Here is a 27019-nt window from a genome sequence, read left to right on the forward strand (position 1 = left end):
AAACAGAAGGATATTTACAAGACCGTATATTACTACAGTAATGAATACGACTAGGTTCCTCAATGCCATTCAAGTATAGACCCTACCTAAACTAGTCACATGAAATTGGTTTCATCTGGACCTAAGGAAAACTGTATCTTGATGAATGATATGAAAGCAGATAATCCCAACCAAGACATTGCCTGAGATTTGCATCTCAAAAAAAGAGTGAGTTTGTTTCTTCAGGTGGATGAATTGGGAAATAAAATAATCATACATTCCTCACAGCTCAGAGACAAGAAAAATAACTTACAAGACTTTGATTAGTAGATTTTCCACTAAAGCACAGAGAGAGAAGAAACATTCACTTTTCCTACTTTTGATTTAATGAACATTTTTTGGCTTAGTGAACTAGCTTTGCCTGCAAAGTGACCTATACAGTTCTGTATAGGAACAAGCGTAACATTTTATGCATTTAGCATAACTGCAATTTGTTCTTGAATAAAGCTTTCCTATGCCCTTTGGCTACTGCTGTGTATTTAAAGGTCATAATGTCCTGTCCAAGCTGCAGGCACACTGGAAGACTATATATAAAATGTCTCAAGGCAGTAATTCAGAGCTTCTAAGTGGTGTGGGCAGGTCAATTAGTTTCAGAGTACTGAACAGCACCAAACTTTTGACAACATTCCCATCTGTTCCTTTCTGTTTTATTTTACTTGAATAAGTAGGCCATAAACCTCTGGAATTGATCACATCCCTCTGGAATATTAATTGACAGATATGCTTTTGCTCAGCACCAAGTCCCATGGTGCTGCATTAACTTAATTTCCAAGTGCTTCAAACAGAAATTAGCTGATCCAGGAGCTCTTCCAAGTTCCTATGCCCAAAGGTGCCCTGGCCATATTAATCTTTTCAGAAATAGCAGAAGACATGCCCATTCTTCAGCCCACTTAACCTAAACACCACATTGATTTCAGCTTCCATTGAGGAGCAGTGGTGAAGCAGCGAACACAGGCACATTATGCCCCTTTAGGGATAGTACAGGGAAGGAAAGTAGACTGCTGGATAAGGGTACAACCTTCTACTGTGCTCATTTCCAAACTTAGGTTCCCTATATATTACAGGGAAGAGCTGGGCATTTCAGAATGGTATTAACAGCATGCAGCATGCTGATGGCAACTTGTCAGGCACCTGGGTTTGACTTGACAACGTGGCAGACTACCCCACTCAGAGTATTATTAAATAAGATAGTATAAAGCAGGAGACAGGACTAATATCACAAATATTGGCCTTTTCTATAATATATGTCTGGTCATTTGAAGATTTTTTTGTCTCATCAGATTCTGAAGCACACTACTGCTGTGTTATTGGTGCATTGCTCTTTGCACCCAGCACTTCTGCTTTCCACCTAGTGGTCTTGTACTAAGATTTTCTAGTGCAATGGGCACTGAGGTCAAAGTCTAGTATCTGGAATTATATTAGACTTAGGTTTTGTCTGCATCAGCGGGAGCAGTCCCGTTGAGAACAGGCTGTTCATGCTAAATGTGGAATGAGCACAACACAACTACAGACTTTACATCTTAAACATCCCTTAAACATCTCCCTAGCCAGCACCTGAGCAAGGGTTCTGAGGATAAGAACCTGTGCAGAACTCAGGAGGTGACCTCGGCATTCAAAGTTCTTCTGCTTATGGCCCTAAAGGTACATCCTCCATCTAAATGAGATGCCTGAACTGAATGGAGATGTTCTTCCCAAAACCATACAGTGGAGATTTTAGAATGTGAAAAAAAGGACTCCATCGAAGACAAGTGTGTACAAAGGCACAGGACTGTCCTCAAACTGCCAGTTTGAGTCCAAAGACCTGCACTCTTTAGGGCTGTACCTCCATAAAATGCATATAAGCACAGACATGTGTGGCAGTCAACCCGCCTCCACTGGGGTATTTCTCTTACGAGTTTTTATAGCCTTTAAGAGTGCTGGGTATTAGTCTGCAACATTACATTAAATAAATCGCTTAAAATAATGGCTTTTACCTTTGTTTCCCCCTTGCGTTTGCCTGGCTGGTGCTGCCCACCATGGCATGTGCACGGTGCAAGACGGCATGGCACAGCCGCGGCAAACCAGTGTTGAAATCATCGCTTTAACTCCTCAACGCGCTTTGTAGCAAGTTAACAGCAACACGGGGTGGCAGTGCACCCAACACAAGGAGGGAGCGAGGAGGAAGGAACCAGCCGGTCCGTGTGAGGCTGATGAACTGAGGCGGCAGCGCTGAAGGGCCGCTACCAACAGCGGCCGCCCCCGGGGAGGGCCGGGCCAGGCCGCGCCGTGGCGGGACTTCGGCCGGCGGGGCGGGTACTACCGGGAGCGGCGCGTCCGGAGCGGGCCGGCAGCGATGTGGACGTCGCTCGGCACCGACACGGAGCGGGCCGGGCCCAGGGCAGCCGGCGGCCGCTGCAGGGTTGTCGTGCTGGGCGCAGCGGCGGGGCTCTTCCTCATCGGGTTCCTCATCGGTACAGTGCAGACGAACCCTCCTCCGGACCGGGGTCTCTCCCGGCCATGGAAGGAGGTGGCGCGGAGCCGGGCCGAGGAAGGGCCGGGTCGGGGGAAGGAGCGGGCGGGTTGCAGCCCCCCGGGGCTTTGTGCCTGGGGTGCCCGAGGTGAGGCCGTGCTCGGCCGCCGACACCTCCCTTCAAGGCCTTCACACCAGCAATCACCGACCCCTTGTGGGGCTTCCAGCTCCTCCGCAGAAGGGGTCTGTGCCTGTTTGTCAGGTAGGAGAAGTGGCGTTATGTGGTGAAGAGGAGATCGAAGACAGGACCCTCGACCCTCCTGCTTGAAACCGCACCAGCCCAAACCAGAAAGGCCCTGTATGGGGCTGGAGAAGTGGGTGAAATAACCTTCATGTCCCACCTCCTCGTCTGCCCAACAGGCAGATCTATGGGCTGCTGCTACAAGAGATTTTCCCTCCCTGCCTCCTTTTTGGGTCACAGATGGATGAGGTTCAGTCTGGGGGAGGAAGGAAAACAAAAGAGCCACTTGTATTTTGAAATGCCCTTTGGTATGTACTTGGGGTTCATGCCATCAGCAGTGACTGAATTCCATTCTCTTGTGGAAAGAGCCTTTGCTGTGCCAGGGACCAGTGCATCACGGGTGCCAGGTGGTTACACTCTCTGCTCCCCACTAGTTCTCATTCACAGTCACAGCTGCTGCTGCATTTGTACTGAACGTATCCAGTCTCAAAGATAAAAACAGATGTCAGAAACACTTTCTAGGTAGGTGTTCCTCATGTCACTTACTCTGGTAATGCCTGCACAGGAAGGGAAGGATTCCAGAATGAGAGCCACACAGACCAGAGGGTGAGAAGGGAGTTACAAGACATCTCTTCCTTACAAAGGGTCTCTGTGTTTCTGTGCATTTTTGTAAAACCTTATTACTGCGGTGAACGATACAACTGACATGACCGACAGCATTATGTTCTGGTGCTAAAGGAAGATAGATAAGTCTCCTTAGCATCTACCATAAAATAACTGATGAATAAATACAATCTAATATTTCCCTCAATATCTACCTAGGTGAGGAAGTTCTCTTACTGTGTGGGAGACTAGCACTGCCATTGGCTGTGCAGCAGGCATTAGGTTGTGTGAGCTAAGGTAAAGCCAGTTGTAAAATGCACAGTGAAAATCTTTTGGTGGTACCAAAGAGAAATGGTGTGTGTCATGGGAATATTGCTCTGATGGTTTTACTGTTGTATTTTTGTGTGTTGTACAGGCTGGTTTGCAAAACCTGCAGAAAAGAAGACCCCTGTGAGTCCTCATGAGCACATGAAGGCGGCATTTATGGCTGAAATGAAAGCTGAAAACATCAAGCAGTTTCTTTAGTAAGCAATGTGTAGACTAATCAGTGTGAAAAAGAAAACAAAGTAATTCAACCAGGAGCCAGTCCAATGCTGCCACCAGGCAGAGGATATTGTGCATGTTCTCAGCTGTAGGTTTTATGTTATGTGTCCCAGTGAGCTGTGATTGACAGTCGATTTTAGCTCCTCTCACACACAGTGTTTTTGTTGGAAACACTTGAGGAGTTGTCAGTAATCTTGGTACTTACAGTAATTAAAAATAGGCCAAGCTCTTTCTCAGCATTTGGTGAATGACTGTACATGCAGAGGTTCAGCCTCCAAAAATGTTTATCTTAACATTTGGTTTTGTGTGAAAATCACTCACTTCAAATTAGGCTGTAATTTGGGAGGGATTAAATGGAAAATAGTGGACTACACCAGTGTAAAAGAAAAGAAAATCAAACTGTTTGAGACTTTAGTTCTTCCTACAGCTTAGGCCTTAATACCTTTTTGATACTCTCCCTTCACACTTTGTCATGCTGTGACCAAATTTATGTGTTGCCTGTCACCTTTCTGACCTTGTACTCGATTTGTACTCACTTTCATGAAGAAAGATATGTTTCCAAGTTCTCTGCTTCTGCACAGTGAATAGCTAGAACAGACACAGTAGATATCAGGTAGACATCTGATAGTACAATAGACTGGTCATAATAAATCTAATAGTCTAAAGCTTTAGAGTCTTTTTTAAGACCATGGTTTTCTCAGTATGTTTTTAATTTAATCTGCCCTATAAATTATGTAATTTTAAGTATATTCTGTTTCTTTTATTGAATCCTAGAAGCAAACCTGTTAACATTTGTTCCTGAAAAGTCGAACAATTGAAGATGACAGCGTAGATAATGACTCAATTTCTGTAACTTAGAAGCTTGAACTATGAGGAAGCTGATGTGTACTATTTGCTTATTTTAGGTATCTTTTAAACAGTTGGGATTTTTTCTTTTAGGAGAGTGTAATATTTGTTAAAAACATGTATTTATTCTAGTCCGTAATAGATGAGGAATCGTAGATTATTGATAGAAATGTACTTTCTGTGTAAAGATGTTATCGTATTAGTTATTTAGGAGTAATTGACAGCTTTGGGTTTGCCTTAAATCCCAGCCTGATTACTTAGCATGAAGTTGTATCTTGCTACAAAAATTACTAAAACCATTTTGGTTTATAAGATTGTAGCAATCCCACTGATTTCATTTTAAGTGCACTTGCCACAGGCTATTGCAGATAAATGAGGTGGCAAGTACGTTCTCTTTACTACATAACAGTCATGCCCTGGACTATATGAACATTGAAAACTGAAGGCTTGGGATTTTTATTTTTTTTTTTTTATGGTCTTTTAACCTGTGTTTTGGCTTCTAAAAAGTTAAACATCTCTGTCAAAGGCCTGGTTTCTGCCTTCTAAACTCCCTGCTTCTATGCCAGCAGGAAGCATTGCACCTCATTTACTGTCATGCAGCCAGGTCTGTGGTAAAACGTAACACATATTTAGTCACTGCTCAGAAATACCAGTACAGGCAGTCAACAGGTTAGAAAAGGAAATGAAGAAAAGCAATATTCAGTTAAATGGGAATATAATGCAGGGGTATATTGTGTCATAAGTCAAATTTTAATGAAAACATAAGACTTGAACATTCCTAACTCTTACAGAAATTGGCCATTGGCTCTAACAATAACACATAACTGCTCTTAGTTCAGTATGTCCTCCAGATAACGGTACTGTTGCTGTAACAGGGACTTTTAGTAGTGTTGGTACTAGATTTTGGATTATCAGAAGAACATGGTTTTATCTGGCAGCACTTGGCTGCTAAGGACTTTGGGTTTGGTTTGGAAAGGAAGCTGAGGGGTGACCTCATTGCTCTCTACAGCTTCCTTAGGAGGAAGATGCTGATCTCTTATTTGTATCCAGTAAGGGGACGCATGAGAATGGTTCAAATCTTCACTAGGGGAGGTTCAGACTAGACATTAGAAAGCATTGCTTTTGTGAGAGGGTGGTCAAACCCTGGAACAGGCTTCCTTCCCCAGGCCTGTCAGTGTTTAAGAGGCAATAGGACAATGCCCCTAAGAACATACTTTAATTTTTGGTCAGCTCTGAATTGCTCAGGCAGTTGAATTAGATGATCATTGTAGGTCCCTTCCAACTGAAATTATACTATGCTACTCTACTCTACTCCTGTTCTGTTCTGTTCCATCCCATCCAATTCATCCCATCCCTACTCCAAGCCTAGCCTACACTGTTTCCTATAGTACTTTCCCAGTGCTTTGTTTGGTGGCTTTATTCTCACTCAAACTCAAGAATTAATTTGTTTTCCCAATCTTGTACGCCTTCCTTCTCAAAGATCCAATTTCCTTCATTAACACCAGCTGGTGCGACACGTGCTTCTGTGGCATGTTGATGGCAGAGTCATATGACAGGATGAGGACATCATGATAACAGCCTTATTCAGCTGGAGTTGCTGCAGCTCACATCAATACTGTGCTTTCTCAATGGTCTGGGCAATCTTTTTTTCAGACAATGGATTGCTTACTGTTTATGGTGTTTTTCACTGTTTGTTATTCATGCTGCATGACTTTTAAGTCACAAGCTGGTGAGTCTTTCTGTTCCTTCTTTCTAAGCCACTGTGAACTTTCTCTTATTTGCCAACAAGACACACTCAGAGTGAACTTTTAAATAAATCAGTATTTGTGCCAAGATTAATTAAAATAGTGGGATCCAAGGAGAATATCCACTTCATTAAGTATCATAGAATAATAGAATACAAGTTGGAAGGAAGGGACCTCAAGGATCATCTGGTCCATCCTTTCTTGGCAAAGCATAACCTAGACTAGATGTCCCAGCACCCTGTCCAACCAAACCTTAGAAGTGTCTGGGGTTGGGGAATCCAGCGATTCTCTGAGGAGATTATTCCAATGGGTGAAAGTTCTCATTGGGAAAAAAATTTCTTTTGCATCCAGCCAGAATTTCCCCAGGAGTAACTTGTGCCCATCATCTTTTTTTCTAGGCTGAAGAAGCCCATCTCTCTCAGCCTTTCCCCATATGGCTTCCCAGTCCTTGAATCATCTTCGTGTCCCTTCTCTGGACCCTCTCCAGCCTGTCTACATCTTTTTTGGATTGCAGGGACCAAAACTGAGCCCAAAAGTAGGGATCAGAGTAATGATGCACCTTTCTAAATTGAATACAAAATGATCATTATACTCAATTCTTTTATCACTTAGCAGGGAAGGTCAGTCTCGTTACGCATTGCAGTGATTGGCCTAAGGTCACCCAGAAGACAAGGAATAAAGCAAGGACAAGACCCCAGCTCTGATGTCCTCACTCCGCTCTTGCTAAGCCACACTGCGAGGAAAATACAAACACCTGTGGTAGCTCAGGACAGACTGAAACGTTTTACCTCAACTTATGTGTGGGACAGGCAGAAGCATTTATGCAGTCCTGATTTAGCAGAGGCACATTTGGTCATTTCCAGAGGGTTTATTTCCAGCTAGGCTAAGAGGAGTTCTGGTTATGAGCTGCAATGCCTGATCCTGACTCACTGCTTCTTTTTCTCTAGCAATTTTACACAGGTTCCTCACCTAGCAGGAACAAAGGAGAACTTTCATCTGGCACAGCAAATCCAAGCTGAGTGGAAGGAATTTGGTTTGGATTCTGTTCAGCTCATTCATTATGATGTCTTGCTCTCTTATCCTGATGACACTAAGCCCAACTACATCTCAATAATTGATGAGCATGGAAATGAGGTACAGAAAACAGCAGTATTTGCAAGTAGAGGACAAAATCACCTTCGTACATCTGGGAAGACTGGGATGGAAAGCTATCCACTGCTCTCCTGGTGGTGGTGGGCCTGATTTGAAGTGCACAGAAGTCAGGGGCTCCAGTTTGCTTTTGTATTTTTATCTTTGTTTCATAATGTACGTGCTAGAAATAGTAATAATTGCCCTGATTCATATAGCATACTGACATATAGGGATTAAAGGAGAATTATATAAGAAAATTGCTTTATATAACTCAGTTGTTTTAAAATTATTCTGTTATTTAATAAGAAGAAAGCAGCCATGGTCACCATCATTATTTTCATTGATTCATTACACAGTATTGGCAATTTTGCCGATTTCAGTTTCTTGACAATTAGAGTTTAGGCCTTGAGATGTACTATCCCAAGTAACATCAGCTCATTACACAGCAGCTCTAGTGTATGTAAAAGCTCCAGGGATGAGCAGAATACAAGTGTGTTTTACCATTATGATCTGACCTGCTCCTGTCTGCTGTGCTAAGACCAAATAAGGGAGTCTGTATTTATTTCAAGAGGATTCTGTGTGAAGAGTGAGATGGGATTTTCAGGATCATACATTGAACCTGCATACTGAAAAAGATGCCCAGTAAAGTTTTGGCCACTACTCAAAGTTCTAATGAGTTCTAGAGTCCTTTAAACTGCAAATGCATGTAAAATGTGCCTGAACAGACAGTACTTCCTTTCCATGTTGCTTGGTTTACTTTGTTTTCTTCTTTCCCACTAGATTTTCAACACATCATTATCTGAACCTGCCCCTCCAGGATATGAGGCTGTTAGAGATGTGGTGCCACCCTACAGTGCATTTTCAGCCCAAGGAATGCCTGAGGTAACATAGTAGAATAGTAATAGAAATAGAAACAGAGAAGTAGAAGTAAGAACAGAAGCAGAGAGAAATAGAGACAGAAACAGAAATAATAGAAAAGATGGAATACCATAGCGTAGCATAGCACACAGTAGTATACAGCGATACAGAATGATGTGAAATTCCTGGGCCTGACATATCACCAGTAGGAAAGATGTGCTAGCTTTGATGTTCCTGGGAGTTTTGCAGCAGAGGAATGTTCAAATTGAGCAGTCATACATACATGTTTAATTGTTTTCTCCAGTTTGAGTCAGAACTGGATTTTATGTTTACCTTTTCCTTAAAAAATCTGGCAATAAATCTTTAATGTTGTCAGCTACTATAAGCTTATCCAGGTATTTCTGTGACTATGCACCATTGTTTCCCATCTTAGTGGACAAATACGACTGTTACGTTGCATAGTCAAATGAGCAGTCTAATTTTCAAAATGCTGCCTGCCCAGAGCTCATGCTGACAGGTGTAAACTGCACAGTGAACAGTATGCTTGAAAATGGCTTTTGCTGGTATTTCTAGCTGGTGGTAAAAGTGTTGCTGTGATCTGAGCTTAACACTAATCCTTTCTATCTTGTACAGATGGTACCACCTGATGGGCTTTCTTTTATAAAGCTGCCCTGTGTAACAGGAGTTTTTTATCCTATCATCAATTAGTGGTTTCCACTAATGTTTTGCAAGATTAGAAAGGACAGGAAAGATACTGTTGTCATCTGGTTCAATCTCTGATTTAAAGTTGGAACTGTCTTCAAAACCTGCTAACAATGTTTTTACTCACAGAGTCCAGTATTGGAGTCCTGTATTTACTGGTTTGTTAATAAGCTATGCAAGTCCAGTAAAGGTATTCTATATTCATAGGTATCCTGTATTCATTTGCCTCATAAAGGCAGCTGGAGAGCCAGGCAGGTAGTCTGTACCCTATGATATGTGAGCTTTGAGTGTTTTAAGAATTGCAGTGGGAATTTTGGAACATAATAAGTAAGTTCTGACTTTGGATTGTAACATAATATTCCCAAAGAAATATTGCTTTATTGCTAAATAATGCTTTATTTGATTTGGGGAGAGCTACATAAGTGATGGGATATGGGAAGCAATAAATTTTAAGAAGCTGCAGCTTCCTTCTTCAGAAAATTATTTTAATTAAATATAAGAACTTTGTTTCTGAAAAAAGAAGCCAAACCAACCCAAACACCTAAAAGACAGATTGTCTTTTCAAAATATGATGCTTGTGTTCGTCTACATTATACTTGGGCAAAAGCTTCAGGTACCTAGCTAGTGCTGTTAGCATTGACACTCTTTAGTGTTACCAGAGAGTTGTTACCCCCAAGCAGTGGGCAGTTGTCTGCATCTGTACTGCAAACAGCATGTAAGCAGCTCAGCAGTGGAAGCACTCAGTGTGTTCTCCCAGGACTGTTTACACGTTTTGTGTTAAAAAACTTTCTACTAAGTACTAGAACAAAACTGTGGAGAGAGATATTTGGGACTTGCCAAGTGCAATCATCAGTCATAGGTTCTCTTTCTGCTCATTATTTTTTTAGAAACATAGAATCATTAGGGTTGGAAAGGACCTTAAGATCATCTAGTTCCAACCCCCCTGCCGTGGGCAAGGACACCTTACGCTAAATCATATCACCCAAGGCCTCGTCCAACCTGGCCTTGAACACTGCCAGGGATGGAGCATTCACAACCTCCCTGGGCAACCTATTCTAGTGCCTCACCACCCTAACAGGAAAGAACTTCCTTCTTATATCCAACCTAAACTTCCCCTGTTTAAGTTTTAACCCGTTACCCCTTTTCCTGTCACTACAGTCTCTAATGAAGAGTCCCTCCCCAGCATCCCTATAGGCCCCCTTCAGATACTGGAAGGCTGCTATGAGGTCTCCACGCCGCCTTCTCTTCTCCAGGCTGAACAGCCCCAACTTCCTCAGCCTGTCTTCATACAGGAGGTGCTTCAGTCCCCTGATCATCCTCGTGGCCCTTCTCTGGACTTGTTCCAACAGTTCCATGTCCTTTTTATGTTGAGGACACCAGAACTGCACACAATACTCCAGGTGAGGTCTCACAAGAGCAGAGTAGAGGAGCAGGATCACCTCCTTTGACCTTCTGGTCACGCTCCTTTTGATGCAGCCCAGGGTACGGTTGGCTTTCTGGGCTGCAAGCTATTTCTGTATAAAGCCCCAAGTTCAACAAAGGGAAAAGGCTGTAGAGAAAGACTGTAGTCTCACAAGTAGGCCACCTTCCTGGAAAGTGGGAGAAATGGTCAAAGTTCTTCATACTAAGAAAGGCCTGGAAGATACAAGGCAGCTCGCACATTTTCTGGGTGAGTGCTATGATCAGGGAGTTGAGGAAATGCAGTTCAGTGCTGCTGAACTGTTACATTTTCCTGAAGCTGCTTTTTAGAAACAAGTGAAAGTATTTTGAAGGTTTAGTGTCAGAGTGAGATAGCAGCTACTTGCCTGCTAGAGTGAGACCCCGCAGAGATTTAGATGTAGTTCCCACTCATTTCTGGGTTCTCTATATAGAAGATCAAATATATCCTCACCTGTTATACAGATAGTCAGCAAAAAGTATGTTTCTTCTGTGTGGTGTATTTTAACTAAATCCTAATAGAAGTTGGATGAAGAAAGTTAAGTTTTGAGAAAAAAACTTCTTTTAACCAAAATATGTAGCAGAAAGCAAGCAAAGTAGCAAAGTCGCATTCTGTCAGACAGCAAGTAGTAGTTTGGAACATTAGCATCATAAATAATGGTAAAATTCTGCTCTTTACGTCCTTTTTAATTGACTGCAGAAGTACTCCCATCTAGTTAATGATGGTCACAAGTCAGAGGTGTGCTTGAGATCTCTAACTATGCTAAAAGAGCCCAGATGAGACATTTGATGAATCCGCACTACATTCTCAAAGCTTGTATTATGGTAGAAAACTGTTGCAATGTTCTAATGAGAAATTTATCACATTGATGTAGTTCTTAGTCCTGTTAATCAACGTTGAAGAATTTTCAGAGTTGCTAAAATAATTTAATGAAGTAAGCCTGATTTACTATGCAATATATCAAGTATTGCCAGAATCTTCAAATAAATACCTTTCTTTTAATGTGGTTTCAGAAATCTAGAGATTATTATGAATTATTCTGCAACACTGGGAAAAATGCTATGAATACAGATTATATACTTTATATCAGATTTAGTTATGAGAGCTTCTGCTAAAGATCACAACAGTTCTTTTCTTAATGTGATGGCATTTACTTAATCAAAGACATCATTTAAAAGCCCTGTGAAGTGTGAATAGGTATTCACCATAAAATGTTACTTTCATGTTAACTTGCTTTGCATGTCATTGTAGAACAAGGGCCCTGAATGTGGAAACCCTGCTGGTTGCTATTAATAGTTATAATTACCATTCTGTGGTTATAAAAGGCAAACTACTGAAATGGACATTTTTTGTATTTGTCCTAAAAATACAGCAGCCTATAAATGTAGGTATTCTGTACAAGATATTCTAAAGAAATTCTGTTAAAATGAAGGACAAAATTCCCCTTTTGCTTAATGTAAATAGACTGGAAGAACTCTTGACTTTGGTCAATATTTTACTCAAAGGCAAAACTACTCTAAAAATTCAGAAAAACCTCCCTAAGAATAGTCCTTGTTTATGAATTATTCTCTGAATAGAGAGGAACTTCTTCCTAGGCCTGAAACTGTTTGCCTTGTTTAAATACAGACCTCTTTATTTAATGAATTTATCCTGAGTTCTTTTTGCTTAATTTAAAAACAAATTGCAGCTGAGCAGATTTGTGATGAAACCAGTACAGTGAAAATGATTGTACCACAGTCTTATCAGGACATAGTGCATGCTGTTTTGTGAGACCAGCTGAATGTCTAGTAAGCAATTTTTATCAATATGAGAGATTAAACTTTATATTTTTTGAAGTTAAATTTAGGATCTTTCTGGAGGTGTATGGTGATATGGAGAAAGGCACTAAGGAAGAGTTTCCTGTGTCCTAATTTTAGTCTAGATATCTAGTTTAGGCATCTTCCCTAAATCAGTCTTTGAGGCTTTTTATAAGCATTTACTGTAAAATAGTCTTTTACATATAATCAATGGGAGTTATATCTAGAGGGCGTAAAATAGGTGTTTAAAACAGGTTTTGGATGAATTCCCCTGGAAAGGGTGAGTTCTCGGAGAACTTCCAGCTCTTCACTGGCTATAGAATGCACTACAGGACTTACTTAGACAATGCACACAACTTTAGGTAGCTGACATGAAGGAAGATGAGTCCTGCAGCAAATATTAAATAGCATGGTTCAAATACAATAATGAAGAATATTTTATTCATATGCAAGATGTATGTATTTTCACAGTCAACCACCTTTATCTTCTGCTGTATTGAGTAAGAAGTCCTAAGAATTTCATAGGATATTGGCATCATTCAGTCTACTTATAAAATACAGTTGATATTTACTGTGGTGCTAGGGTCCAAAATACCTCCAGCTGTCTGAGACTGACTACAGCTTAGCAGACTAAGAAAAGTAAATGCCATATTCTGAGCACTTACTCTAAGTTTCTGATTCAGAAGTCACACTTGACATTCTCCATTGTGGGCAAAGTCTGGCAGCTTTGGGTGATAGAAGTCTAAATTCATTAGAAGTCACTTGCCTACCCTTGTCTCACAATCAGAAAAGCATTTATACTGGAACCAGTCCCAGAGCTCATTGTTCCCAGCTTGTTCTCTTACTAGATCACATGCTCCTTGCGGCAGCTCACTGACATTCTTGTTTCAAATTCTACCTCTGTTTTTCAGGGTGAGTTAGTGTATGTGAATTATGGCCGCACCGAGGACTTCTTTAAGCTAGAGCGTGAAATGGGAATTAACTGTACAGGAAAGATTGTCATTGCCAGATATGGGAAGATCTTCAGAGGAAATAAGGTAATGTGTCTGTACAAAATTGTTACGTGTGCAGTCCTTCAGTCGTTTTCAGGAGACTGAAACACCTAACCTAAACCGTTCTGGAGATTTTTGTGTGAGTTTTCCTAGAGCTGTGTTCAAAGATGTTCTTTAGTAGAAGATATAAAATCTATATTTGCTATGTATATAATACGTTTATCGGAGAAAAGTAAATAAGTCTGAAAACGAATTGTTTTATTCATGTTCATACTATAAATTCTTTCAAAATATTACTCATGTTCTTGGGTAATATTCTAATTCTGAGCTAGTCTGTTCTTCCCTATTGGTTCAGCTGTGCTTTAAGATGCCTGAACTGTGTTTCTTTGTAATGATTTATGTACACCAGGCAGAGACTATAACTATAGGGACAGTATTCTAAATTCTGTATTTTTTTATTGAATGTGCCCATCATATAAATATTTTTAAATAATGGATTTCTGTAGATACCCATGGTCTGACAGGAAAGGACATAATCATGTGCATACTTCAGGCATACACTCAAGTTATTTCTGTAGTAGGAATATAAGAAAACAGTCTATTTTTAGTGTGTTTGACTCTTGTACAAAAATTCGTTTGACCCTGATTTGGGCAGGACTGTAATGTCTATTTGTGAGTTACCAAAGGGTATGAAACACTGAATCTCCTCGCTGGACTGTTATATCGTATCATAGGATCATAGAATGATTAGGGTTGGACAGGACCTTAAGATCATCTAGTTCTATCTGCCCTGCCTTGGGAAGGGATGCCTCACACTGTACCATGTTGCTGAAGGCTCTGGCCATCCTGGCCTTGAACATTGCCAGGGTTGAAGCATTTACCACTTCTTTGGGCAAACTGCTCCAGTGCCTCACCACCCTCACAGTAAAGAATTTCTTTCTTATATCCAACCTGAACTTCTGTTTAAGTTTAAAACCATTACCCCTTGTCCTATTGCTATAGTCCCTGATGAAGAGTACCTCTCTAGCATCCTTACATGCTGTGACTAATCTGTGAACTATGAAGTGCGTAACTAACTTACTGATTTACATACATACAATTTCCACCACTGAAAAGTGACATATAACTCACATTCTGTGTCAGTATTTTCACTAAACTATTTACTGCTCTTAAAGATACCATCTGAATGGAAAAGACTTAAAAATTGAAGAAGGTGTTGCTGTCTATGAATCTTTCCTTAAAATGAAATACAAACACCTCAGAGTTACTAATATCTAAAGGGGCAGTTGTCCTGCATTTTGGAAAACACATGCCCTCTTTGGCACAAAGGGATGACATGTTTATTGTTGTGATAGTATTTCTAATTGTTTGTATACTGAAGAATTTGAAAGCCTGTATAAAATCTGTAGAACTGTCCTGTCATTTTCTGACTTCCTAATAGTGTGCAAGAATAGGATAGCAGATGAAGGCAAGTACTGTATTTCCTAAAAAAAGCTGTGATATTTTTGGATTAAAGTACCCAAATTTAAAACTGTTGAGGATTAGTTGTCAGTCACTATACGTCACCATCACATCTAGTAGCAAAACAGATTGGGATGTGAGAATGTCATATATGTTCTCTCATTCTCTACCAACTAGTATTATACAATAAAAAAGTTGCATGAGAACACTTTTAAAGATGAAAACTGTGCAAGTCAGTCCTTCTGCCATAATAAGCATAAGATGCACACTCTTTGGAGTTAGTCTTGTTCACAACCAAAGACAGTTTCAGTAGTAATAATCTTCCTGTGTACTCTGTACACTGAGATACATTCAGGAGATCATTAAGGTAAATAGTGTAAATAACAAGTATGACTAACATAAAGATAAGGTTGCATCGATGTGATACGTTTTTTTCCATCCATGATGTGTACATCTTGATAGCCACTTGAGTGTATTGATCTGGATGACCCAATACAAACTCAGTTTATTCTGAAGAATGTGTTCCTTGCCACTCCGGGTATCTCCTACCTATAAAACCTCTGACTTTCATATGGAACCTGATATCTGCATATGTATATTCAGGAAATTTTATGATATGAGACAGTTATGGGCCATTTACTTAGCCTAAGCACTGTAAAAGGCCCCGAGGAATGATTGTAATTTATAATAATTTCTTTTGCCCTCCCTGAACTCTGGTGTCAAGCTATAAAGGACTGAATAGGGACTGGAGATGTACTTTGCAGGTGAAGAATGCTGAATTGGCAGGTGCCAAGGGAGTTATTCTGTACTCTGACCCTGCTGACTACTGCGCCCCAGGAACAGATCCCTATCCAAATGGCTGGAACCTTCCCGGTGGAGGAGTCCAGCGAGGAAATATATTAAACCTGAATGGGGCAGGGGATCCTCTGACACCAGGTTATCCTGCAAAAGGTGAGTGATGCTAGAGAAATCATGTTCTGAGGGTCTGGTTTCAGGAAAGGGAGGAGGAAGGTAGTGGGGATTGCAAGTGTTACCCTTGCAACAAAACACATATTTTCTTGATCCTTCTGCTGCTCAAAAGAGGCAGGTTTGGGCTTCACATCAGCAGGCCACTTCTGTAAATGATGCAGGAGAGAAAGTGAGGGAGATGTTAAGGAAGCCACACAGTGCAGTGCTGGGCTGCTTAACTTCACAGACATATCAAAATTAGCCCAGAGATCATGATGCAGGTATTCAACTGCTGAAGCCATAGTTCTTTCCTTCTGCTTTTCATCAGTAAGTCAGCAAGGAGTCAGCTTGCACAGCCCACCAATTTGCTTTTGCAGTTCTCCTTTCTGCAGGATTTGAATTACTTTCCCTCCACAGGAGCCCCTGCTGGCAATGCTGAGATCTTTCATGCCAGGACTCATGTCATATGGTTGCTGCTGCGGCCAGTTCTAAATGCATGACTGCAGACAGAATTGGAGAACCTTTATTAGTGTCTCTCTGAAGACATGTTGCTAAATCATAAAGAATGAAATCACTGAAGAAATGTCAGCCTGAAATTGGGGAAAATGAGATGATTATCCCTGACTCCAGTGTTAGGACTGTGCTGTGAACTGTACAGTCCTTCTGAGAGTTGTAAATATGAAAATATCTGTCTTTTGCTTTCAGAATACACCTACCGATTAGACAAAGCCAGTGGTGTAGGTCTCCCAAAAATTCCAGTTCATCCCATTGGCTATGATGATGCTCAGACACTACTGCGGTAAGTGTATGGGAATAAGAGAATGAGGAATTTTAAGGAGCTTTTTGAAAGTTGTAAGAGTACTTGAAAAGAAAGGGGAAAGACTTTGGTGCTGTGCTTCTACTGTAGCTGTTGAAATAGTATATGTTTGTCATTTGGTTCTCTGTAGGAGGTAAACATGTTGTCTGCTACTGCATATCAGGCACATGGAGAGTGATCTGGAAGGGATCTGTGCTTCTACTGTAGCTGTTGAAATAGTATATGTTTTGTCATTTGAGGTTCTCTGTAGGAGGTAAACATGCAGGGTTGTCTGCTTGGTTACTGCATATCGGAGCACATGGAGAGTGATCATTGGTGGTAGCAGTAGTGATTCATTTGTTACGTCATGACCAGTCAAGTACACTGAAGATATAAAGCGCCTCTCAGTTTGAATAAAGGCAAAAATTTTTGAGGGTGGTGTGATACCTGTTTTGTGAAAAAGACCACAAATGAAGTGTCAGTCATTTGTCCAGAGAAATACTTGCATGTTTGATGGGACAGTATCTATACTGTTCGTTAAATGAAAACATGTGCTTTCTCTCATCAGGTGTATTATGTTGCATAAAAATTAAATGATGCTAGTAAACTAATACAAGGAAACTGAGGAAACTCTGGAGTATTATAGGGGATTTAATAGACATCTGTGTTTAAGTGCATCTACTAAACTTGCAAGAAGACAGGCTACTAGTTTTCCAGAGGACAGCGTTAAAATTCATAATAATCAATAAAATATGTTCTGTGAACAAACTAAGATGTGGTTGAGTTGGCAAGTGTATCTGTCCTGGATTCGGCTGTAACAGTTATTTTTCTCATTCTTAGTAACTGGTGCAGTGCTGTGTTTTCGAGTTTAGTCTTGAGAGCAATGCTGACAACACACCAATGTTTTAGTTGTTGCTAAGTAGTGCTTATTCTTATCAAGGGCTTTTCAGTCTCATGCTCTGCCAGTGAGGAGGAGTACAAGAAGCTGGGAGGAAGCAGAGAAGGGACACCTGACCCAGACTAGCCAAAGGGGTATTCCATACCACAGCACATCATGTCCAGTGTATAAACTGGGGAGAGTTACCCGGAAGGAACAGATCAGTGCTTGGGTCAAGATGAGTGTCAGTCAGTGGGTGGGAAGCAATTCTATTGTGCATCACTTGTCTCTCTTGGGCTTTATTGCTCTCTTTTTCCTGTTGTTGTTATTAGTTGTTGTTGTTATTGTTGTTACATGCTGAAGTGTTCTGTGGAGTAAAGCTTGACCAGAATATTCATTTACAGTAAAGGACATGCTTTCATTTATAATAAATGTATTTTGCCTAATAAGAAACAGAACATCCAGCATACTTTAAAATATTTTTAAACGTTTCTCACAAGTTCATGTCAAAAATATAAATCCTTTAGAACAGGTGAATAAGTACAGGAGATTGAAAGCCACTGAATTACTGCATTTCCAGTTGTGTTAAGTGAGAAAAAACATCTCAATTTTGACAATGGAACAAGAAGAGGTGACTTGGACTGCTGGTATTTTTCCAGTTTCAGACATCTTTGAAACATGTCAGCTTTGTCTATGCTACCAGATTAAACAGTGCTCAGGGACAGGCACTGGACAACTGCCTGTGTTGTTAAACTGTTAAAATGGTCCAAGTTACTCCCTGCTAATTCAAATGCAAATGAAGCTCATGGCAGTAGAAAGTTCCAGGGACCATTTACAAGAGGCAGTTTGTATGCAAAACCAGCAGTGTTTTCCAGGATAGCTCTAGGCTATTCCAGGCTAATCTCAGTGCCCAGTACTATTCCTCTATGTTAATTTACTAGTATTAATGTAGCTGAAAAGATAGATTATTCTCCTATGGAAGCTTGTAGCATAAGACAAGGACCATCACTGTGGACTCTGGGTGCATGGGACCTAACAAAGTGCAGCTCATGTTTCCTCATTTATCTTTGATGTTATTGTAAGATGTCTGAAACTAATAATGATTTTTTTTTCATAATAGTAATATGGGAGGATATGCACCACCACATAGCAGCTGGAAAGGAAATCTGAATGTATCGTACAACGTTGGTCCTGGTTTCACAGCAAATTACTCTACAAGGTCAGTTTTGTTTCCTAAGGAAAGTGTGCTTGGGATCAGGAAAAACAAGTTGAGCAATAGAATTTGACCAAAGGTAGAGCAGTCGGGGTTGTTTTCTCTGATTATGTCCGATTATGACCATTTCCTAGGCTGAAATGCACTCAGTTCAAAGCCTCAATAGATTGGTGTCTTGATTGGATGGATATGACAGAATTGCTTTAATTTTCAGCTAGGCTTGAACTAGTTTCATCTGAAAAGCCTTTGACAAACTATTTGATGAGACTGATTATTTTTTTGAGAGCTACATTTGTTTGTTGTCCTTTTAAATTCATGTGGGTCCAGCTTCTGGCCTTACCTATTGACTTACCAACATATCGCCTTATGTAAAGAGTATTAACCTAGAAGTCAAGTTTTGCAGAAAAAAAAAGCTTTACCAACAATGTCATTTTTGTATTGCTTCATATTGTTCTAAAACCAATTCAATAATTACAGTTTAGTACTAAACTCTATGTGTTTCAATATTGGCTGAGCTATTGTACTGACTTCATATGAACCGTTTGATCTTTTCCCTATGTCTTAGTTATACCACATGAAAAAACCTTTCTGAAAAATACACAAAGACCCTTGAGGATGAATTGTTGCACCTGCAGCCGTGCTGCAGATAAGCACAGTTTCTTGATGCAACTCAGTTTGTCTGATTTTCTGCTGACTAAGGTGCCACATTAGTATTGACTGTGCTGGAGTCAGTTTTGATTTACACCAACATCTAGACGATTAGAACTATTTACCTTTATAACGTTAGATGGTTTTCATTTCTCATTCACTCTTCCACATTTAAAAACTAGCGGCCAGCAAAATATCTTTGCTTTGGAGTTCTGAGCCTGTTACCCATATAAATCTTGGCATAAGTACATAGCTTGCAAGGGCTAAATGCTGTTCTCAATTGCACAAGTATAAATCCAGAAAAAAAAAATAGGCTGAAATGTTTTCAGATTTACTTTGGCTTAATGTAGGGTAAAATGCTCCCATTACAATTTATATTGTACACTTTTGAAAGATGTTGAGATGTTTTGTGGTCTAATCTGGTGGATTTTCTCTTTGGGTTTTTTTTTCCTAATACACTAGGAAGGTGAAAATGCACATTCATAGCAACAATGAAGTAAGAAGGATTTACAATGTGATCGGTATCATCAGAGGCACAGTGGAACCAGGTAAAGTCATTTGTCATCAGTGTAATGTGAACGTGCGGTGACCTTTATATGCACTTTATAGTTACAAGGGAGAAATGAGGAATATCGTTTTCTCTGAAATATTGCGCTACATGATCACTGGTGTTGAAATATTTACTGCCCCAGCTTTCATATGGTTCAGGGTATGTCAGCAGTTTCACTGTAAGTGCTGATTTTAAGGGAGTCATAACCAAGACAAGTATTTGTCTTCAGGCAAGTAATTTTGCAATTGAAAGAATATTCTTAAGTGACCTTCCCTACTAACAGGGATTTTGCATTCCATTTGACGACATCATATCCACCACTATTGGCTTTTTGTCTGTCTTGCTCTCTTGTTACCAGTGGGATTTTACATTCTAAATACAGATATATAGGCATCCTAGGATGATGATAACAGGACTTCCCTGTTGCCTGAAACACAACTGTTAACCATATGATAGTCACACATAGATCTAGTCTGATATTAATAATCACTGTCATGATTTGGACAACCCATTTTATGATTGACTATAGATACATTCACAGAAATTCTGCATTCTGCACCTAAATGTTGTGAGTTGGCGTGCTGTACAAATACAATTAGTGGATCAGGTTTACCATGAAACACACTGTTGTAAAATATAGACAGATGCTTCTATCTTCAGGGGAAAGGTGCAGTATTTCTAATAATTTAAGTAATGTTATGGAATTTAAGAGTGTTTAAGTCTTGTTGAATCAAGTTACTGTGACAAATTCTTTAGCCCTGCCTGAAAGTGCAGAAAAATGTCTTTGGAGATTTAAAAGGTATAATGTCTTTTGCCTTTGTATCATGTAGATTATCAACTATTAAGCTTTGCTGCCTGATACCTACATGGAAAATGAGAAATTACTTCAAATTAAAATCTCCATGGCAGGAAAAAAGGTTTTCTAAGTAAACCTCCATAATGAATTTCTCCAGACAGATATGTCATCCTTGGAGGCCACCGTGACTCATGGGTATTTGGTGGCATTGATCCTCAGAGTGGGGCAGCTGTGGTTCACGAGATTGTGAGGAGCTTTGGAAAACTCAAAAGGAAAGGTAATGTTGTGAAAGAGTAAAACACACCAAAGCCACTGCTGCTAGTAGTGCCCATTGGTTTCTCTGGGATTTAAGCATATGCTTAAATGAAATCCATGTATTTTACTGATCTCTCAAGTAAGCATGCTGCTCTGCAGCTGTTAACTAGTTCCAGTTACAACCTTAGTATATGTGAGGTACTCAAGAGAAAGTACACCTACACCTAAAGGAAAACAAACACAAAATGAGGGTACTGAAGTAAATAAGACGTTTAGGTACAAATGATTACTTTGTGCTTGAGGCTGGTCAGATTGGATGTTTCAGTGGTCCTGTACGATTGATACTGTGGTAGACTAATCAGGGCTTCATCAGGGCAACATCAAGAGCCTTCTCAGTACTTGACTGTAGTTTGGCGACAGACCCAAGAATAAATTAAGCATCAGTACAATCACAGAATCACAGAGTGGTTTGGGTTAGAAGGGACCTTAAAGGTTATCTAGTTCCAACCCCCCACACACACAGAGGCAGGGACCCCTTCCACTAGACCAGGTTGCTCCAAGCTCTGTCCAACCTGGCCTTGAACACCGTCAGGGATGGGGCAGCCATGGCTTCTCTAGGCAACCTGTTCCAGCACCTCAGCACCCACAGAGGGAAGAATTTCTTCCAAATAGGTAATCTAAATCTACTACCTTTCAGTTTAAAGCCATTCCACTTTCTCCTGTCCCTACATTCCCTTATCAGAAGTCCTTCTCCAGATTACTTGTCATCCCGTTTAGGCACTGGAAGCTGCTCAAAGGCAGCCTTTTCTTCTCCAGGCTGAACAACCAAAGCTCCCTCAGCCTGTCTCCAGAGCAGAGGTGCTCCAGACCTCTGAGCATCTTCATGGCCTCCTCTGGATTCACTCAAGCAGGTCCCTGTATTTCTTATGTTGGGGGCCTCAGAGCTGAAAACAGGACTGCAGGTGGGTTCTCTTGAGAGTGGCGTAGAGGGAAAGAATCACCTCCCTCAACCTGCTTCTCACACCCCTTTTGATGCAGCCCAGAGTATGGTTGGCTTTCTGGTTTGCAGAGAAAGAGCTGTGCAAACATAGTAGGAGGTAATGGTTAAAAATATTTCATGCCTAGTTACATTAGAATAGGAACAAATGTCAACTGTACCGAGTTTCTGCTGCTGTCACAGCACATGCTGTCTCCCTATATGACATCCCATGGAAAGCAGCTCTGACATAACTCAAATGCAGTGCTTGGAGTTTTCTTTCCTTACCCATTGCACTTAAAATCTATTGACATTTCGTTTTCTTTCCATTCTCCCCTGATTATTGGATATCAGGGGTGTCAGGGGAAACTGATAAAAGGACAGCAAAAGATGAAAGGGTTCCAGTAGCCTCGGAAAACTTTGGGCAGAGATATAGAGGTAGGAAGTTCCATTCGGCCTGGGTTTAAACCAAATGGAGAACTTCAAGTGAAAGATCTTTGTTTTGGAGCCAAAGTTACAGGGAATTCCTTAGCTTTTGAAGTATGGCATTAGGGAGACAGAAATTCAGTAATAGATACGAAGACATGCCAAACACTTTCCTGTCAAGTTAGACACCGGTATACGATGTGTACTAAATTTAAAGGAGCGAAAAGAATGGAAAAGCTTGCTTTCAAGAATTTGTGGACAAGCACAATATTTTTCCTTGTTCAGAGGTTTAAATTTTAGAACATTTTCTTGCAGTTACAACTGAGGGAAGAGAAAGAATACATTATTTGGCACAATACTGAAGCAGAAGTAAGATTGCTAAAAAATCAGAAAACAATTATAAGATTAGGTTAGTGAACAAGTTGGTGTTAAAATTCTTTAAACACACGTCTTTTCCCACAGATCAGGGTAAAATATGAGCCCCCCAAAATTGCCTTTGTTTTCAGGTTAGTTACCATATAACAAGCAGTCTTTATTTCTGTAATATGGTTTTCATGGTCTTTTATTGCAGGGTGGAGGCCAAGGAGAACAGTGATATTTGCAAGCTGGGATGCGGAGGAATTTGGCTTGTTTGGATCAACAGAATGGGCTGAGGTAAACCAAAAGTGTGCAAAGAGGAATATGCACAGTGTCAGATGTTGGAGAAATCTGTACTAGAAAGCAGTTCTTCTACCCTCCTTCCTTCCTTCCCTCTCCTTTTGTCTCTCTGTCTCTAAGTCTTAAGTTTCATTTTCAACTAAGAATATATGGCTCCTTGCAGTATATTGTGTCTTTCCCTGACGTAGCTGTTACTTCTGTGGATAGGAAAATTATGCTGAGGAAAAAAAGCTCGTCAGCATTTTCTTCTTCTTTTCCTTCTCATAGGAGAATGCCAAAGTATTGCAAGCACGGGGAGTGGCTTATATCAATGCAGATTCCTCCATTGAAGGTACCTAGTTTTTAGTTGTCTTCTCTAGGAATAGTGATGGTATGTACAGATGACTGGGAAGCATTTTAGCCTGGAGATAGATCCAGAAGAGCTTTAATGTGATAATACTTTTGCATTAGTTTGGGAGTAGATATGGCAGGAAACTGTGACCCAGGACCATAAAGTACCCTTGAGATATTCCTGTCACTTCAGGGAGGAAGTCCATTACAGTAGCTACACTATTTGGGAAGCCATGGGAAGGGACAAGAAGTGTTGTACCCCTGTTCAGCAGTTCTATGGCAACTCTGAAGAGTCAGCTTCTCATAATGTGTGTAATAAACATAGGGATGAAGGAAAGCTCTCAAGATTTGTTTCAAAAGCTGGGCTGTAATTCATCCTAACCAATACAAATGTATTGAGAAGATCACAGGAGAACTCTTCTACAGGTAGAATCAGCTTGTTCCTTGTAGGGAATGTAGCTCTCTAGTCCCTTTCTTGTTAACAAATAATGGCACAAGGTTTCAGCTGAGTAGAACTTGCTTCAAACCCCCTGCTATGGGCAGGATCACCTTCTACTAGCCAGATTTCTCAAAGCCCTGTCCAACCTGGCCTTGAACAATTCCAGGGAATAAACGAATATATTTGAATACATGTATATCCCTTTGAACAGAAATGTCTTCAAATAAATAGTTTTTCCTGTTTTTCAGGAAACTACACACTGCGAGTGGATTGCACACCGCTGATGTACAGACTGGTGTACAGTCTGACTAAAGAGGTAATACCATTTGTAAGTTTTAGCCAGCAGTTTCTGTGCTCACTTTCTGCTGGGGCTCTGTGTATAACATGATGTCAGATGTTCCTTTCTTTTCTGACTGCAGCATCCTTTTCAAGTCAATAACCAAGTAACAGGAGCTTTTTCCCAGGAGTGGCAAAGGGATTTCAAGCTTATACCCCTACATTATTCAGGATTAGGTGATTTTTCCGCTCCCCCTGTGAAAGTATTCCTTACAAGAACAAAAGAATGAAAGAAAGTCATGAGCTAGAGGGCAGAAACAAACCTAAACCTGGCTGCTCAGTTCAGCTACTTGGGTGCCCTTGGTTGGGCAAGACTCTGACTCCCTTTAGGCAGGGGAAGATTTAAGCTTGCTCTAGTGTTGGTTTTAGCATGTTGTGACAGTTTTGCTCAGTGTGCTCAGGTTCATTGTACACTGTTCAACATTCACTGGCTCTGACCATGATGCTCCCACGCATACTTTTGTGTTAAACAAACTTAAAAGGTAGGGACTTTTCTCAGGAAATAGCTTCACCATCTTATGTATCAGATGTTCCTTTCTTTGAGAGTCTTACAGCACCAAGGCTTTTTATCCTTTTTTTTCTTCTGTTCATTCTGTATTAAAGAATGAACATTTAATTAGTCTTCTTTGTGTATATTTTATATATATATAATGTACCTTCAACTACTGTATAAGGTATATGAATCTAATATATCTGTCTTCATCTGCTGTATGTATTCAGTCATTTGTCTTTTCCAGGATTGATAATTTGTTATCTTCTGGAAGGTGGCATTAGACTGGTACAAAAGTAAAGGAAATGTCCTAATTCAGTATAATCATTTTCTGGCAACTGACAGACAAGAAATTAACTTTGTTAAAATTATTAAATACAAAATATAAAAGAGAAATATTTCTGTCCTGAACTGCAGAAGAGCTGATCGCCTGCAGTTCCCATGCTGAGTGCAGGTGTTCAGAAGAGTCACAAAATCAGGTCAGCAGAGTCTCAGTTTGGACACCAAAAGCCATCCTTAAAATGTTGACCTAAATACTAGTAAACACAGTTGTGTAACCCTTTCTGGAGCTGGGAAGCAGCAACAAAGGCTGATGAATGCATTTTGGTAGCTGATGTCTGAAGAGAATTCTGATCAGGAAGCAGGTCCTGTGTCATCACATCCAAAATTAATCTGTGGCAAAAAGACTTAACACTATTAACTCTGTACTATGAACAATTAACTTCATGACCAAAACTCCAAATGTGTTAGTTTTATTTTGATTCCTATTGTGGAATTCTTAGATAGTAGGTAGAGATATTAATGGTAGAATAGATATTAATAAACTTTAATGGATTATAGATAATAGATATTAATAAACTTTAATGAATTGTAGATAATTAAACTTTAGCAGTCCACTTTTATAAATACCCACAGTGTTTAAGCTGCTCAGTAATCTGCAAAGTAGTCAGAGTGATAGGAATGAGCTTTAGGATGATCATTATTTGTATACCTCTGTAGCAGCTATGATGCCATAAACACCCAGTACACTTTACCATTCTAGGATTACTCCTGCATCCATGAAAATAATTTTTGTGAACTACAACAAAGTAGGAATAGTTTTGAATTAAGCCAAGACAAAACTGAAATTTCCTGCCAAGGTGAACGAAAGTTTTCGTTTTGTGAGGGATTTCTGTGTTGAATATTGAAATTAAATTGCTTAAAGTCTCATAAATAATCAGATTGCAGATACTGACTCTAAATGTTTTACTTTCACTGTGTTTTCTTCCATCTAAAACGTCCTATTTTCAGCATGATATGCATTTTCAGCATGATATGCATATTAAAACGGAAGTGCAGAAATGTTGAAGACCATGACCTAATCATTGCCCTAAGCCATAGGTTTTATGTGATGACAGCTTGTATATTTGTTTCTTGGTAACGTTTAAAATTGTACCCTTTGTCTTTTTTTACCACGTTTTATCTAGATACCAAGTCCTGATGAGGGGTTTGAAGGAAAATCTCTTTATGAGAGCTGGTATAAAAGAAATCCATCAAGAGAATACAAGGAGGTCCCCAGGTCAGTGACAAAAGAATATACCAGAAGTCATAGCTTGTAGAGTTGGGTTTTATGGAAACATCCACTTGAAAGACTGAGCACCTGAAATGGTGTGATTGTCAGCTGGTATAAATTTCAGAGTTTTATTGATTGTAGCTGATATACTTGTACAACAGGTTTGTGAACCTTTGTAGCATTACTGTTTTGTATAAGAAAAGTAAAGTGTTCCTGTGGTTTGCAGACATTTAGACAAATAAGGGTAGTACACAGAAGCCAGCAGCAGGAGCACAAGATGCTGGCACAGCAGCTTTTCCTTGCACTTAATTCCAGTCTCCTGGAAGGCTGCTGAGTTTGGGTGGCTGGGGACCACGCCAGGCAGGAATTTACAACACTGTCTTTCAAATTTACCAGAGTTTCTCTATGGAATCTCAAAGACTGGTTGTATTCCATTGAGCCATGCTGATACTGTTGTGAACTCTCTGAGCTGGGAGTTTGGGAAAATGGAAGTCAGCTCAATGATTCAACGCAGTGAGTTAAATTCTCCTCTTGAGAGTTTGATTTCTCTGCACCTGAGAATGATGACTCTGCATCTCTGAGGATGCAGTTGATGAGGTGCATATAACATAGGGGGGGTCACAGGCAATTACTGATATATTGACAGAAAGAGTGTACTAGGAAAGACTGCATCACTGCCACTGTAGGATAAATAACTGCCACAGTACTTGGAAGCAAGCTAAGATTATACTTTAAGTATTGTCACTCAAGGCATTTTCCTCTTTCTTGTTAACAGAATAAATAAACTGGGTTCTGGCAATGACTTTGAAGTCTTCTTTCAACGTCTGGGCATCGCTTCAGGCAGAGCACGTTACAGTAAAAATTGGGTAAGTCAGTGTCTTTGTAA

The 27019-nt window shown here is 40.2% G+C and overlaps 1 protein-coding gene across 2 annotated transcripts in view; it reads left to right on the forward strand.

Moving 5' to 3' along the window:
• Positions 1 to 2268: 2268 nt before the first annotated feature.
• LOC134174374 (putative N-acetylated-alpha-linked acidic dipeptidase) overlaps positions 2269 to 27019 on the forward strand; it is a 30578-nt gene continuing 5827 nt past the window's right edge. Inside the window, exons 1-15 of one of the 2 annotated variants that reach the window (XR_009968619.1) lie at positions 2269 to 2489; positions 3748 to 3856; positions 7414 to 7600; positions 8378 to 8479; positions 13303 to 13428; positions 15609 to 15795; positions 16498 to 16591; positions 18586 to 18684; positions 19789 to 19874; positions 20830 to 20949; positions 22901 to 22983; positions 23254 to 23317; positions 24004 to 24071; positions 26048 to 26139; positions 26909 to 26999. Coding sequence is in view for 1 of the 2 variants with exons in the window: in XM_062639284.1 (XP_062495268.1) it covers positions 2372 to 2489; positions 3748 to 3856; positions 7414 to 7600; positions 8378 to 8479; positions 13303 to 13428; positions 15609 to 15795; positions 16498 to 16591; positions 18586 to 18684; positions 19789 to 19874; positions 20830 to 20949; positions 22901 to 22983; positions 23254 to 23317; positions 24004 to 24071; positions 26048 to 26139; positions 26909 to 26999 (1626 nt within the window). In the remaining variant the exon portion in view is untranslated. The remainder of the gene's footprint in view (positions 2490 to 3747; positions 3857 to 7413; positions 7601 to 8377; positions 8480 to 13302; positions 13429 to 15608; positions 15796 to 16497; positions 16592 to 18585; positions 18685 to 19788; positions 19875 to 20829; positions 20950 to 22900; positions 22984 to 23253; positions 23318 to 24003; positions 24072 to 26047; positions 26140 to 26908; positions 27000 to 27019) is intronic. The other variant, XM_062639284.1, reaches the window with a different exon arrangement.

Source organism: Pezoporus occidentalis, unplaced genomic scaffold (assembly GCF_034315485.1).
Source record: "Pezoporus occidentalis ecotype Australia unplaced genomic scaffold, CSIRO_AGI_Poc_V1 ctg6, whole genome shotgun sequence".
NCBI classification, from domain to species: Eukaryota; Metazoa; Chordata; class Aves; order Psittaciformes; family Psittacidae; genus Pezoporus; species Pezoporus occidentalis.